We start from the raw sequence: 12,657 nt of genomic DNA, 5'->3' as shown, positions 1-12,657 counted from the left end.
TTTATTTAAAAAATTGCTTTGCTTAAAAAACCTTTTTTTAAGCAAGCAAAATCATACTAAATTTCCTGCAAATTACACTAGGATAAAACATTCCATTGACCCGATTTTTGCTCGCAAATTGCATAATATCATCAATAATATATTTACATATGATCCCATCAATAATATAATAGCGGGACTTACTCTACAAACAAACACGCCAAATTAAGTTTCTCGGACCATAAAATTTAGAGTTCTCTTACAAGTTAAAATGTTGTTTTCAGCACTTTTCGTGAGAGTATAATCCAAGAAAGCACTCGATAAAATACGAAAAACATCAGCATAATCCCGACATTAATCCACCTCGTATCCGTGTCCAGTTCTCTACTCTTCAACACATCTCTGCCTGTGAGCAAACAATCCAACTGATGATCTCGATTCCCTGTCCCGATGTTTGTCAAGAAACACGTGTTTCTTTTACTCCAATACTCATTAACAATCAGAGAATCCAAAGGGTAACGATAAAGGGAAACATAGTACATAAACAGCCAATACTTTGGAATGAACTCTTTGGGAATAAAATATCCAGAAAACAGAAAAAATGCACCAAGAACGGTGCCGATTAAAGAATTACCAGATATAAAATCCGGCGAAACAACACTTAGAAACAGCACAAGAGAGCTTGCCATCAGGACAATAAGCCAAACGGTGAACGTGAAAAAGGCGAAAGCAGAAGCAGAAGGATTCAATCCCACAATCCAGTACAAGGGAACAGAAAACAGAATTGCAACTAAGAACAAAAAAGGGGAGAAAACTATTGTGTTGGCTATCAAGTATGATGAGATTTCGTAAGCACCCCGGGATGCTTCTTTCATTAAAACACGCTGTTCTTGAAGGTAAATGGGTAAAGCTTCTATTGTGGAAGAAAGGAGAAAGCTGAGACTAAATGCGAAAAGGCCCAATATTTCTGCGACCCCTCCCCCTTCATTTTTCCTCACTTTTATATACACACTGCCCAAGCCAAATCCCCCGACAAGCGCTTGCATTGTGCGTGCCAACAGCAGTTGCTTTGTTCGGTAAATGATCTTCCAAAACCTAAGACAGAGGGTCGATATTTCTAACCACCGCGAAAAAAGAGACTCAGAGACAGTTTGTTCATTGGATAGTTTTAGTTGCAGCGTTGAAAAAGTGGGACGTTGTACAACTCTCTCTACTTGAGATGGAAGATGTTTTGAGCATGATTCCTCGAGATTGGAGATGATTTCCATGGAGAATTCGAGAGGGTTTATCTGTGGTGGGATTTTGTATCCTAATCGTCTAATGGCTTGTTCAAGTGACTTAAGGGAGCCGTTATGCACGACAGAACCATGAGAAAGAATCAAGAAATTAGGAATGAATTGCAAAATCCTGTAGCTTGGTTGATGAATGGCCAAGATTATGGTTCTTTGTTTGAACCTAGCCATCGAAGAAAGCAGCTCAATTACTTGAAGTGCGGAGCTGCTGTCGAGCCCTGAAGTCGGCTCATCCAGCAGTAATACAGGTGGATCATGGATCATGTCCACACCAATGGACACTCTTTTCCTCTCCCCACCTGAAATCCCTCTATTTTCTTCATCTCCAACAAAACTATCTGCAACGTGCATCAGCCCCAGTTCTTCCATTAGTCCAACGACCCTCTCATTTCTCATTCGGACACTCATTTCTTTGAGCCTAAACTTGGCGCTGAAAACAAGTGTTTCTTTGACCGTGAGAAGAGGAAGCAGAGTATCCTCTTGTGCTACAAATCCAAATATTTTTCTCAGCTGGACTTGGCTCGTTATCGCATGATCGTTGAGTGTAATGCTGTTGGGATCAAAATCAATGTTGTTCACTCTGCCTGAAACTATTCTTAACAGTGTAGACTTACCAGTGCCACTGGGGCCGACAATGGCTAGGATCTCAGAGCTTCTAGCTGTGAAAGAGACAGATTTAAGGATATGGAGAGTCTCCTCCTTCCTCACACTGCGAAACAGAATACTAGAAATTGATGCATCTCTTGTTATAGCGTAGGATAGATTGGTTACATTGAGTGTGTAGGCCATTGTGGGCTGGAGGTGTTGTAGTGGGGAGTGGTTACAGGAGGAAGATTGACTTGCGGAATCTCCTGGTGATTCAGATGTTGAGAAGAGTACCACAGAGTCATCTTCAAGGCTCGACCTTGTTGCTTGAAAGCATGCCGCCATTTTCAGTGCAGTCAAGGTTTTGGATACTGTCGGTCTATGTGATGGGAGTCTGGATCTATAAGAAAGAAGCGGTTGAACTAACCTTGCCGATTGGTGAAAAAGCTTCCTATTATGGGTGAACAAGAAAAAGTAGGCTTTTTAGCAAACTTAGGTGAGACCAAAGGAATTTATTTATTTAAATAAAACTAACCCATTAAATAGATTCTAGGTTAGAAGATTTAGCGAATATCGACCAAAGCTTTGCCATCTCAGGAGTCCGAAACATTTCAGCGAATGTTGCTACCAGCTTTAACCCAATATCACGAATTTTTCATTCTGCACCATATATTTCTAAGAAGCACCATATTTAAAAGTCTACATCTTGCATACTGTGAATTACACGTGAATATTAACAACATTTACTTCACACGTAAAATAATTCATCTAACGGACCAAAGAATAACTGTACAAGATATAATTACAAAATAAACAAAAATCATGTATCATCACCAGTTTCCGATAGGGATGGCTGATTCTCGGACTTGAAAAGTGCCAGTTTTTGAGACATTGAAATGCTATATCTGTAATTGAGGACATTAATGTAACTTCGTATACGATATCGATCTGTGTTTGTGAGAGAAAATGGAGGATTCAGGATGAGGCAAGGTGCTTCTACCAGAAGACATACAAGTAAATCCACTGCTTTTGAATAGATAACCACAGCATTCTCTATATTGCCCATATACTCTTCCACCTGCAAAACACGCACAGTGAAAATGATTTTGATTCTTGTCATGAATGTGTTTCGAAATACCTTGAAGGAAAAGTTTCAAATCTCCGGAGAATTATTTTTCTTATGCAAGGAAGACAAAATAGAACTTACTGCTCCACGTTTGCCCAATGAAAGGGCAGACTGATAAATGAGCTCCATTGCATCTGGCATCTCCATAATACCTGAAATAAAGAAAGGTTCGTAGATGTCACTGCACAATATACAACCATAGAAGCAATTGCATTTTAACATATGCATGTAGAAATATGAAACTTTCTTATTCGTGATAAAAAGTGTGCTGATTCTAGTAAGTATTAATCTCAACTGTCAACGTGACATGTCCAGCTGCATGTCCATAAAAAATTGTGCAATCTTACTCTTTCACTTCCATTTCGCATTACTTTTCTTTCTAATATTTATATTTTTTATTTTTGGTACAAGTAAGGCATTCCTTTTTTCAAGAGTCCTTGTAGTACTTGTAAATGTGTGTTGGCATAATTGCCGTACCAGGATTTACAACTTCTGCAAGTTCCTCGGCAATCCGAAGTTCCCCAAGAAATGCTTGCTCTATCTGAAAACGGATATCATCAGGCATGTCACTGTTATTCATATCGAGACACTCTTGCCTATCTGGACAATGCCGCATCTTAGAGATGTCTTTGATTTTTGTAGTCTCTTTGGTTGGACTTGCCTTCAATAGCAGAAGCTGCATGAGTAAGACAAACGTCCAATGCTTGCTTCCATATGGCAAGAATGACAAGCTGAATTGAAAACGCTTCCAATTTCTTCCCTTCCCCAATCTGAAAAAGACCATGGCAGTATCAAGTAGGATATAAATAATATTAGGAAACCAAGAACCTGTTAATTCAGTTGAGCTTTCGAAAAGATAAAGACAGCAAGCCAAAAAAATGGAATCTCAAAAGTTTGATAGTGCATGCTGGACATCAACATGGGATTCACACGGTTTGGAAAAGGAATCTCAAACTTCGACCGTTCACGCAGTGCACATAATAGAGATTCATACCAACTGAGTGCCATAGGAGTAAATCCTAGCTTTATCACCCAAGGGCATGAACAAGAACGAAATTCCACCAAACAAAGATATATAATAAGAAATATAAACCATGCTAACATTGGCAGGTGCCCAAGACACATTGGCCAATAGGTTTGTTAATTCGAACATTATATTGAGAATTACAAACTTTCTTACCAGACTACCCCTATAAATAGATTATCTAGCTGAATGCAGTGACTAATTTCAACAGCTAAACAAGTCAGCGCATCATTATTAGTACTAACATACGATGGGTGTAAGTACAACCTTCAGCTAACTAATCAATTGTTCTAATGGTAAAAGACATACAGTATTCCACCATATTTGGGGTCCAAAGTTATGCAGCTAGTGAAGCAATTCGCATCATGTAATGTTGTACCCATTTATTTGGGATAAAAAATAATAAGAAACAATCCACAGTGAACTGAGGCATAGTCAAGGGGCCAAGAAAATTCCACTAAGTTTTAGCAATGATTTGATTTTGAAAGACCAGGAATCGTTTTAAAGAAGATTAGAGAATGTAGTACAACAAAGTTAACCAGGATTAAGGTATATATATTCTGATAAAATGTTAATATAGAATAAAAAAGAGCTGAGACGAACCTCAAAGTAATGTTGCTAATGTGGAAAGCCCATGAAACCAGAAATGACCAAAATTTTCTTTACAATCATACTACGAAATATAAGCCTAAAAGAGAAATTAGAAGAACAAAATGATGGAGCATCAAAGAAGGAATCAACGTATCCTAAATGTTACCTTCTTATTTACTAACTCAGAGATGGCAGTTGCACAACGTTTCAATGACTTGATCCTAGTTGTGCAATGAGTTGATGGCTGCTCTGAAGTGTCTGCTACATCCATTGAGCCTTGTGAAGTCCCAGCAGTAGACATCCGATTGTCAAGATTTCTAATGTACCCAGCTCTACCAATTTCTGTAGCATTTATTGGCACTGGAGCACTTGTTGAGGAAGTCACGTTTCTAGATTCAGGAGATGGACACTCAGTTTTAAATGGTAGCTGAGTTGGCTTGGAAGCACGTCCTGAAAACGATAGGTCCATCGGAGGGTCCGACACAAATACATAATCCCAGTCAATTGACTCCAGTGAATCCATGACTGTTCAGTCCATTCAAATTAGATCACGACAATAAACATGTGCTAGCAAGACAAACGCCCATCTAAATACAAAAATGAAAGAAGAGGCACCTTTTGGATGGTTATCTAGTAATCCAAGATCTAGAGATTCTTTCAAGTTTCCTTCTGAAAGTCGTTGGCTGCCAGGACTGGAACCCGAAATTGCTGTTTGTTGTGGGACGCTACTATACTTAGAAAGTGAATCAAGATTAGAAATTTCCCTCTGATCAGCTTTTAAATTGAGAGAAAATCCATGCATGGGTTTTACGGAAGATCTCCTCGTAAAAGATGGACTTTGACCAGGGCCACTGGAATCGCCATCTAAACTGAATGGCAAGCAATCTTCCAGTGTGTTTTCTTCTGTATTCCACTCAGGAAGAGGGAATCCCGCAGTTACTCTTAGTGGTTGACTATTCCTGCACAACAAAGGAAGAGCATTGTTTTTAAACAACAAAACAGCTTCTATTTCAGTATAATGAAATTGCTGTTCACCTGATCGATTGATCAGTCTCCCTTTGAGAAAGATAGGGATGGTTGAAAAATTCTTCAAACGTCAATCGCTCCACTGTGTCGAAAGTAGCAAACATTATTTTTATGAGAGAACGTATGGCTTAAATTAAAGCAATTCAGAAGCTACTTATTTGATGCGACACAAGAATAGCACCTGGATTACGCCTCAGCAGTTTCCTGCACAAATCAATGCAGTGAGGATTCAAAGTCCTTGCCTCAGGGGGAAATCGCAATTCAGTTGATTTTATGATGTTCTGGAGCAGCTGAAAATGCATAATATTTTTAACAATGAGGAATAACTTTTCACCAGAAAAACTCTGCTACAAAACACTTAGATAAATTATGACATTGTATAATAACGTCAAGACAAATTCACCTGTATCTGATTACTTCCTGTAAAAGGGGTTTTCCCAGTGGCAAGTTGAAATAGAATTGCACCAACACTCCAGAGATCTGCCTGCATTATTAGCCCATACTTTGCTATGAATTCAGATGATGAGTAACTAATTAATCAGCAAAGAATGGATCTCACCTTGGCATCATACTTCTGAAGCTGCATTATTTCTGGAGCCATGTACAAAGGCGAACCGCACAAGGTTTCCGCAAGACCTCTAGGTTGAAGAGATCTGGCAGAATAAAACAAAATTGACAATTGAAAACTTAAAGTTCTCGCAAACAATTGTTGCATTATAACCCATGCCAATAAAGCAAGCAAAAGAACTTTAAGCAAATCAAACTTTAAACAAGAGAGCAATAACATGTGTTGTAGAGACGGATCTGAAAAAAATTAGAAGAAAAATTGAAGGCTGAAATCACCCTAAACATAATACATTTAAAATTGAGCCAAAAAATACCGTCTAATCCATGTGGTATTATATAAGACAATGGTACCACACTTATTTAAATCTATAATCAATCAACTGCATAAATAGGGATTGTGCAGCTTATGGTCCACATTCATCGTGGATAAACCAAGATTTGGAATATAGTTAAGGCCTGGGGAGCATTCTTCATTGGGGTAGAATGATTTTGGTTATGAGATACACAACATTAAAAAAAAAAAATCATAGAGTTGTGTTATCAGAAACCTAGACTGGATTATGGTCTAAATAAATATGCTTGACCAAAAAACTTACATGTCCAAGGACCTACAACGCAGAACCAGAATATGATTGAAGTTGTGTAAGTATTTTTGAAAAGCTAAAACGCATGTGGTACAAATCATTGGCACATACAGAAGCAAGAATATCTGAGCATAACCCTTACATACAAGGAGAGAACAAAATTTTAAGTTTTTAACCACGCATATGTAACACTGACTTCCAGAAAATGTCAGAACCAGGTTCATGCTGTGAACAAAATTAATTATGTTGCAGCCAGCGAATATACCTTGCAAAGCCAAAATCAGCAATCTTCAAGACACTGTTGTCTTCATTTGTGGACAGGAGGAGATTCTGTCCCAGGAATGTAATGCAAATGGAATGTGTCAATTCAATATGAGCATTTGGCTCTACAGCAATTATAAATATCGAACTCAGTGTGAAGATGGTGCAAATACTACCAGAAGTATGCTAGCAATAACTAAAGCTTTTACTTGAAACAATAGAAAACGATGACAGAACAGAAGATTTTCTAATGAACAACACAGGCCACAAAAAGGGGCCAGAAAATTGTATGACTTCAATCAAGTGACTTAAACATCCAGGAGACGCCACATCTTGATCGAAACATAAATAAATCTCTGTAATGAGGAAACCTAATAAAACTTATGCACGGAGAAATTGAAGTGCTCCACGGAAAACTATAGGATAACAACAAATGTAATCACTTTCCAGAAGCTGATATTTGAATTCTGAAAATATAAAGGTTAATGATTACCATAATTAATAAATGCGCAAGGACGCTAAGACACGTAGATATCATAGATCCTGGGAGCAAATAGCTAGGTTGAGGGTGCAATTAATTAAAGTGAAGTTAATGATATGCTACAAACTAAATATCTAAAGAGAGTTTAATCACGTATAATTCAACATCAACTTTACAAGATATGAAAAGAAAATAAAAAATTAGTCGTTACCTATAATCGTAAATGTATTACCATTGCCATGTATTTTAGTTTTATTTTATAATCCCTACATTTGAACTCCGCTGATAAAAAGTCTTGGGCCTCAAAAGCTCACAAAGATGGGGCTTTAACATTAAAGCACGTGTATCATTGAAGGATTGAACCTGAGCTTGAGTCTAAGTGCAAAGGTTAAGCCTCGCTGAACCTTGTGCTTAGACACAGACCTCGTGGGGTTTGTATAAGCATGTTAATTACTATCTCATGAAAAGAATATTTCTTTGGGACCTCTTTGAATCCATATAAACCATCAAAAGCTTAATCTATTTGCAGAAAAAGCTTTCCGGTAGTGAGATCTAACAAGCACCCTTCACATGATGAAAACTAGTGTAAAACAATTCTTCCCATATTAAACAACTGCTCATTGAAAATTTTGATAATAACATAACTATGAAGCGCAAATTCTTCTCAATAACGACATTTTATCACAAATCTCATTGCAGGGAGAACGAGAGTGCAAGCAGCAGGGGTACAAGTGGAAAACTAGGGACAAAAAGCTTTAACTTTGATAACTTTAATGGAACGCGAGTAAAGAAAGAGAGAAATGAAAATACGAAAATGAGGCCATGATCCATAACAAGGGAACAATTAGTTATTAACACAATGAATTAGATGTTCGGTACAAGAGCTCACTATATTTTAGAGACAAAAAGGGCATCAATATATAAAGGACGTGAGAGTGACATTCGAATAAAACCTTACCTGTGGTTTTAGATCCCGATGTATGAGGTTGAAATCACGAAGAACTTTCAAGCCCTCCGCTGTGGCATGTTGTACACAATTTAGTATATGAATTATCCAACAACTGGAACAGACAAAAATGCAGAAGAGATACCTAGTTGCTGCATAAAGTGTTTTGCAGCTGCTTCAGGGATCCTTCCATGGCGTCTTTGAATAAACATCGAAAGGTCTCCTCCTTTGCAGTACTCCAAAATAATATACATCTTTCCGGATTCCTAAAAGCATACATGATAACACCTCTGATCCGAAACAAGTACATACCATGCTATAAACTATAACAGGAAAAAAAGAAGAAGAAAAGAATAAGGTAACTTCATGGTTCCTGGAAGCTTTATTAGACCAATCACCAGATGCATGATCCATAAGAGTTACTTTATATCTATGCCATGCACAAAATGAGGTACTCGATTTTGATCCCGAAATAAAGTTATGCTTGACAAACTTCACAAAATACCAAAAGCCATTGTCGTACAATCTTAAGGTACTCGAGAAAGCTAGATTTCTCATAACAAAAAATGACCCACAAGGTAGTGGCTAAAAAATGCAGAAAATTAAGGCAATGGAATTTTTCTTGTAGTGCGGGAGCCTCCAACTGCCTATCTACAATCACGCAATAATGACAAAATAAACAAATCACATGAAAGCATAAATATGCAACGTGGGAAACAACATTTGCCCATTTCAACTTGCCGTTGATGGCATAAGGCCAACATCAATTGTTATTTACCTTCCAGCAGAAAATTTGAACCTCTTAAAATCTATAAATAACATCGTTTCTTTCCTTGTTTAATCTCTAAATCAAGATAACTATTGTATTCGCACAACAAAGCAGTACAACATAAGAAGAAACGTAAGCAACCTAATGACATGATTAAAGCTAAAAATTATCCTATAATTAACTGCTTTGTTTCGGTAACTTGCTTTTTTGTCCCCGTAGTGGTTACGGCAAGACTACTCTGCGCAGTTCATTATCCTAACATGCCCAAAACCGACCGCATTACTTATACAAAAACAAGAAACACATCAATCTCGAAATTAATCGCCCAACATCCGGAAAACTGGAAAGAAAATTAAAAAGGAAATAACTAACTCTCCAAATTTAATTCATCTCCTTGCGAAAAAATTGTTTCAAGGAAAGGAAACGACGATTGGCACGTACCTCGATCATGTCGTGTAAGTGAATGATATTAGGGTGATTAATCCTCTTAAGGATGAAAATCTCGGACTTGAGGCTCTCTTGAAGTTTGGAATTCAATCTAGCGGTGACGATTTCTTTAATCGCGACTTCAGTTCCGTGCACCCGGTGGTGAGCGTGCCAAACCGTCGAGAACGAACCCGCACCTATTTGATTCCCCAGCTGGTAATCCCCCACCGAGTAAAAGCTCACAGCGCCACCCCTCTCCGATTGAGCCATTGGAATTAGCGATTGCCCAAACACGCGCCCCCCTCGGTCAAATGAGCTTAGAACAAGAAGAAAAATAGCATCTACAAGTTGGAGAATGATTCGATTCAGGAGCGGAATCTTCACTGTTTTGGGGATTTGTAGGGCTTTTTCTATCTTCGATTCGAATAACTGCGATTGTGAAGAAGAAGGCGATGGCAATTGACTTATTAAGGGTCACTCCAATAGTGAATGTTTCCAATTAAGCTGAATATAGTCATATTTAGAAAGTTCTCTTAAAAAATTTACTATTAAAATTTATTAGTAAGTTAGGAAGGTGGCCTTGTGATAAAAATAATATTTTTGATAAAAAAAATATTAATATATTTATATTAATTAAATTGAGTTTGATATATATCTCACAAAATTGAATTTGAAATATAATATATTTGTGAGATCGTACATTTAAATATTTATATTTATTATTTCATTTCATTTCATTTTGGTTATGATTTTGAATGTTACATTATTTGTATATATTTAATTCTGAATATTATCTGTCATACCAAATAAATATATTTTTTTATATAATATTATAATTTTCAACTTTTTTAAAAAGTGTTGTGTGAATTTTGATATCAATTTTTAATACATTGTTATTTTTATTATTATTATTATTATTATTATTATTATCTTAATTAGATCTTCAAAATAAATTTTTTTAGCATGTTCTAAAAAATAATTAAAATTTTCAATCAAAATTTATTCATCTAATAAATAACAAAATTTTGAATTTTAAAAAAATATATACTTAATTTTAAAATTTTGATATATAAAAATATATGATTTTTATATATTTTTTTAGTAAAAATTTTAATCAATCAAGGTAAAAAAAAAATTAATGTAACAACAGAATATTTATATCCTCAATTAAGCATTATTTTAAATTATATAAATATTTTTATAGTAATATTTAAAATTTAAATATATTCATTATATTATATCAATAATTTTAATAATTATTCAAGCGTTAATACTTACTCATTTTAATAATTAATTATATAAATTAACATTTTGTTCATTGCATAGGGAAAATATGAATTAATCTATATAAAAATAGAGTTTTTTGTTGTATTTATAAAGTTCTCGCAAAAAAATTGCTATAAAATTAAATATTTATTAGTATTAATGTATTCATCTACCACATTAAATATTTGAAAACAAATAAGAAACAAACGTATAACTAAATATGAAGTCTTTTAAAAATTAAAATTTGAATTTGATGTATTTTCAAAATATAAACTACTTATAAGTGTCTACATTGCTAGATCATTTCATTTATTTCGGTTATGGTTTTTTAGTTTTTTTTTTACTGCTTTAACATATTTAGTTATCATTACTCTTTATAATATTAATAAAATATAATTTTTATATAATATTATGTTTTCGAACTTTTTAAAAAATATCATCGTGAATTTTTGTATATTAATTATCCGTGAATTGTTGTTGTTGTTATTATTATTATTATTATATATGATTTTTTAATAGTAATAGTTTCACTCAATCATATTTTTTACATAATAATTTTTTATATTAAAATTTAAATATATTCATTATAGTATATCAATAATTTTAATAAATTTTCAAACTTTGATACGTACTAATTTTAATAAATAATTATATAAAATAACATTAATAGATAACACTGTTGTGAAAAAGTAAAAATTTATGGTAAAAAGTAAAAATCTCAAACTCTCAAAATTTACCAAACTACACACTTTATAATATTTTTCTCTCTACTCAATTGTGTTTTTCTTCACAAATGAGAGATCTATTTATAGGAAATCTTTACAAATAATCCAAAAATAAAATACATCATTACCTACATCATCATACACTAATTTTCAATATTTACAACTCTTATTTTCAACATTCAAATATTCAACATTCAAATATTCAATACACACATTTTAAATATTATTTTCCAATACTCCCCCTTGTGATGATTATCATGATACGATGATGTCTTCATTATGTGTTTTTGTACTGCCTCGTTAAAAACCTTACTTGGAAAAACCCATTGGGATAAAAACCATAGTAAGGGAAAAAGAGTGCAGTCACGTAAACTCTCCCTGATGTTGACATGAACAATTCTTCACAAATTTCGTAGATTGCGCATCCCAATATTATATATGTGATTTCTGAATATTGACGTAGGAAGTGCCTTTGTGAAGAGATCTGATGAGTTTTCACTTGATTGAATGTGACGAACATCAATACATCTATTCTTCTCAAGCTCCTTGGTGAATGCGAAGAACTCAGGAGGAATATGTTTAGTTCTGTCGCTTTTTATGTATCCTTCTTTCATTTGAGCAACACATGTAGCATTATCTTCATATAGTATCACAGGCTTCTCATCAGATGATAATCCGCATGAAATTTGGATATGTTGGGTCATTGATTTTAACCACACACATTCACGACTTGCTTCATGTAGTGCAATAATCTCGGCATGATTTGATGAAGTTGTGACGAGCGTTTGTTTCTGAGAACGCCAAGATATTGCAGTGCCTCCACGAGTAAATACATATCCAGTTTGGGAACGTGCCTTGTGTGGATCAGATAAGTATCCAGCATCAGCATAACCAATTATACTTGGATTAGCATCTTTTGAATACAAAAGTCCCAAGTCTGTCGTTTCTCGTAGATAACGGAATATATGTTTAATTCCGTTCCAGTGTCTCTTTGTTGGATATGTGCTAA

General features: G+C 35.0%; 2 protein-coding genes across 2 annotated transcripts; both read right to left on the bottom strand.

Moving 5' to 3' along the window:
* Positions 1 to 78: 78 nt before the first annotated feature.
* LOC142544629 (ABC transporter G family member 23-like) lies at positions 79 to 2,335 on the bottom strand. Its single transcript, XM_075651661.1, has one exon. It carries the CDS (start codon positions 2,199 to 2,201, stop codon positions 246 to 248), a length of 1,956 nt encoding a protein of 651 aa, XP_075507776.1. The 5' UTR covers positions 2,202 to 2,335; the 3' UTR covers positions 79 to 245.
* A 159-nt stretch (positions 2,336 to 2,494) lies between these two features.
* On the bottom strand, positions 2,495 to 10,144 carry LOC142545783 (serine/threonine-protein kinase ATG1c-like). The gene is given in 14 exon segments (XM_075653157.1): positions 2,495 to 2,934; positions 3,064 to 3,134; positions 3,460 to 3,640; positions 3,642 to 3,752; positions 4,764 to 5,122; positions 5,213 to 5,556; positions 5,633 to 5,705; positions 5,805 to 5,913; positions 6,027 to 6,107; positions 6,183 to 6,276; positions 7,040 to 7,104; positions 8,475 to 8,533; positions 8,608 to 8,728; positions 9,673 to 10,144. Coding segments are annotated over 14 exon segments (2,181 nt in total). The 5' UTR covers positions 9,928 to 10,144; the 3' UTR covers positions 2,495 to 2,676.
* Between the last annotated feature and the right edge of the window lie 2,513 nt (positions 10,145 to 12,657).

Source organism: Primulina tabacum, chromosome 5 (genome assembly GCF_025594145.1).
Source record: "Primulina tabacum isolate GXHZ01 chromosome 5, ASM2559414v2, whole genome shotgun sequence".
NCBI classification, from domain to species: Eukaryota; Viridiplantae; Streptophyta; class Magnoliopsida; order Lamiales; family Gesneriaceae; genus Primulina; species Primulina tabacum.
Note: the sequence above shows the minus strand (reverse complement) of the source record. Positions and strands in the feature narration are given on the sequence as shown.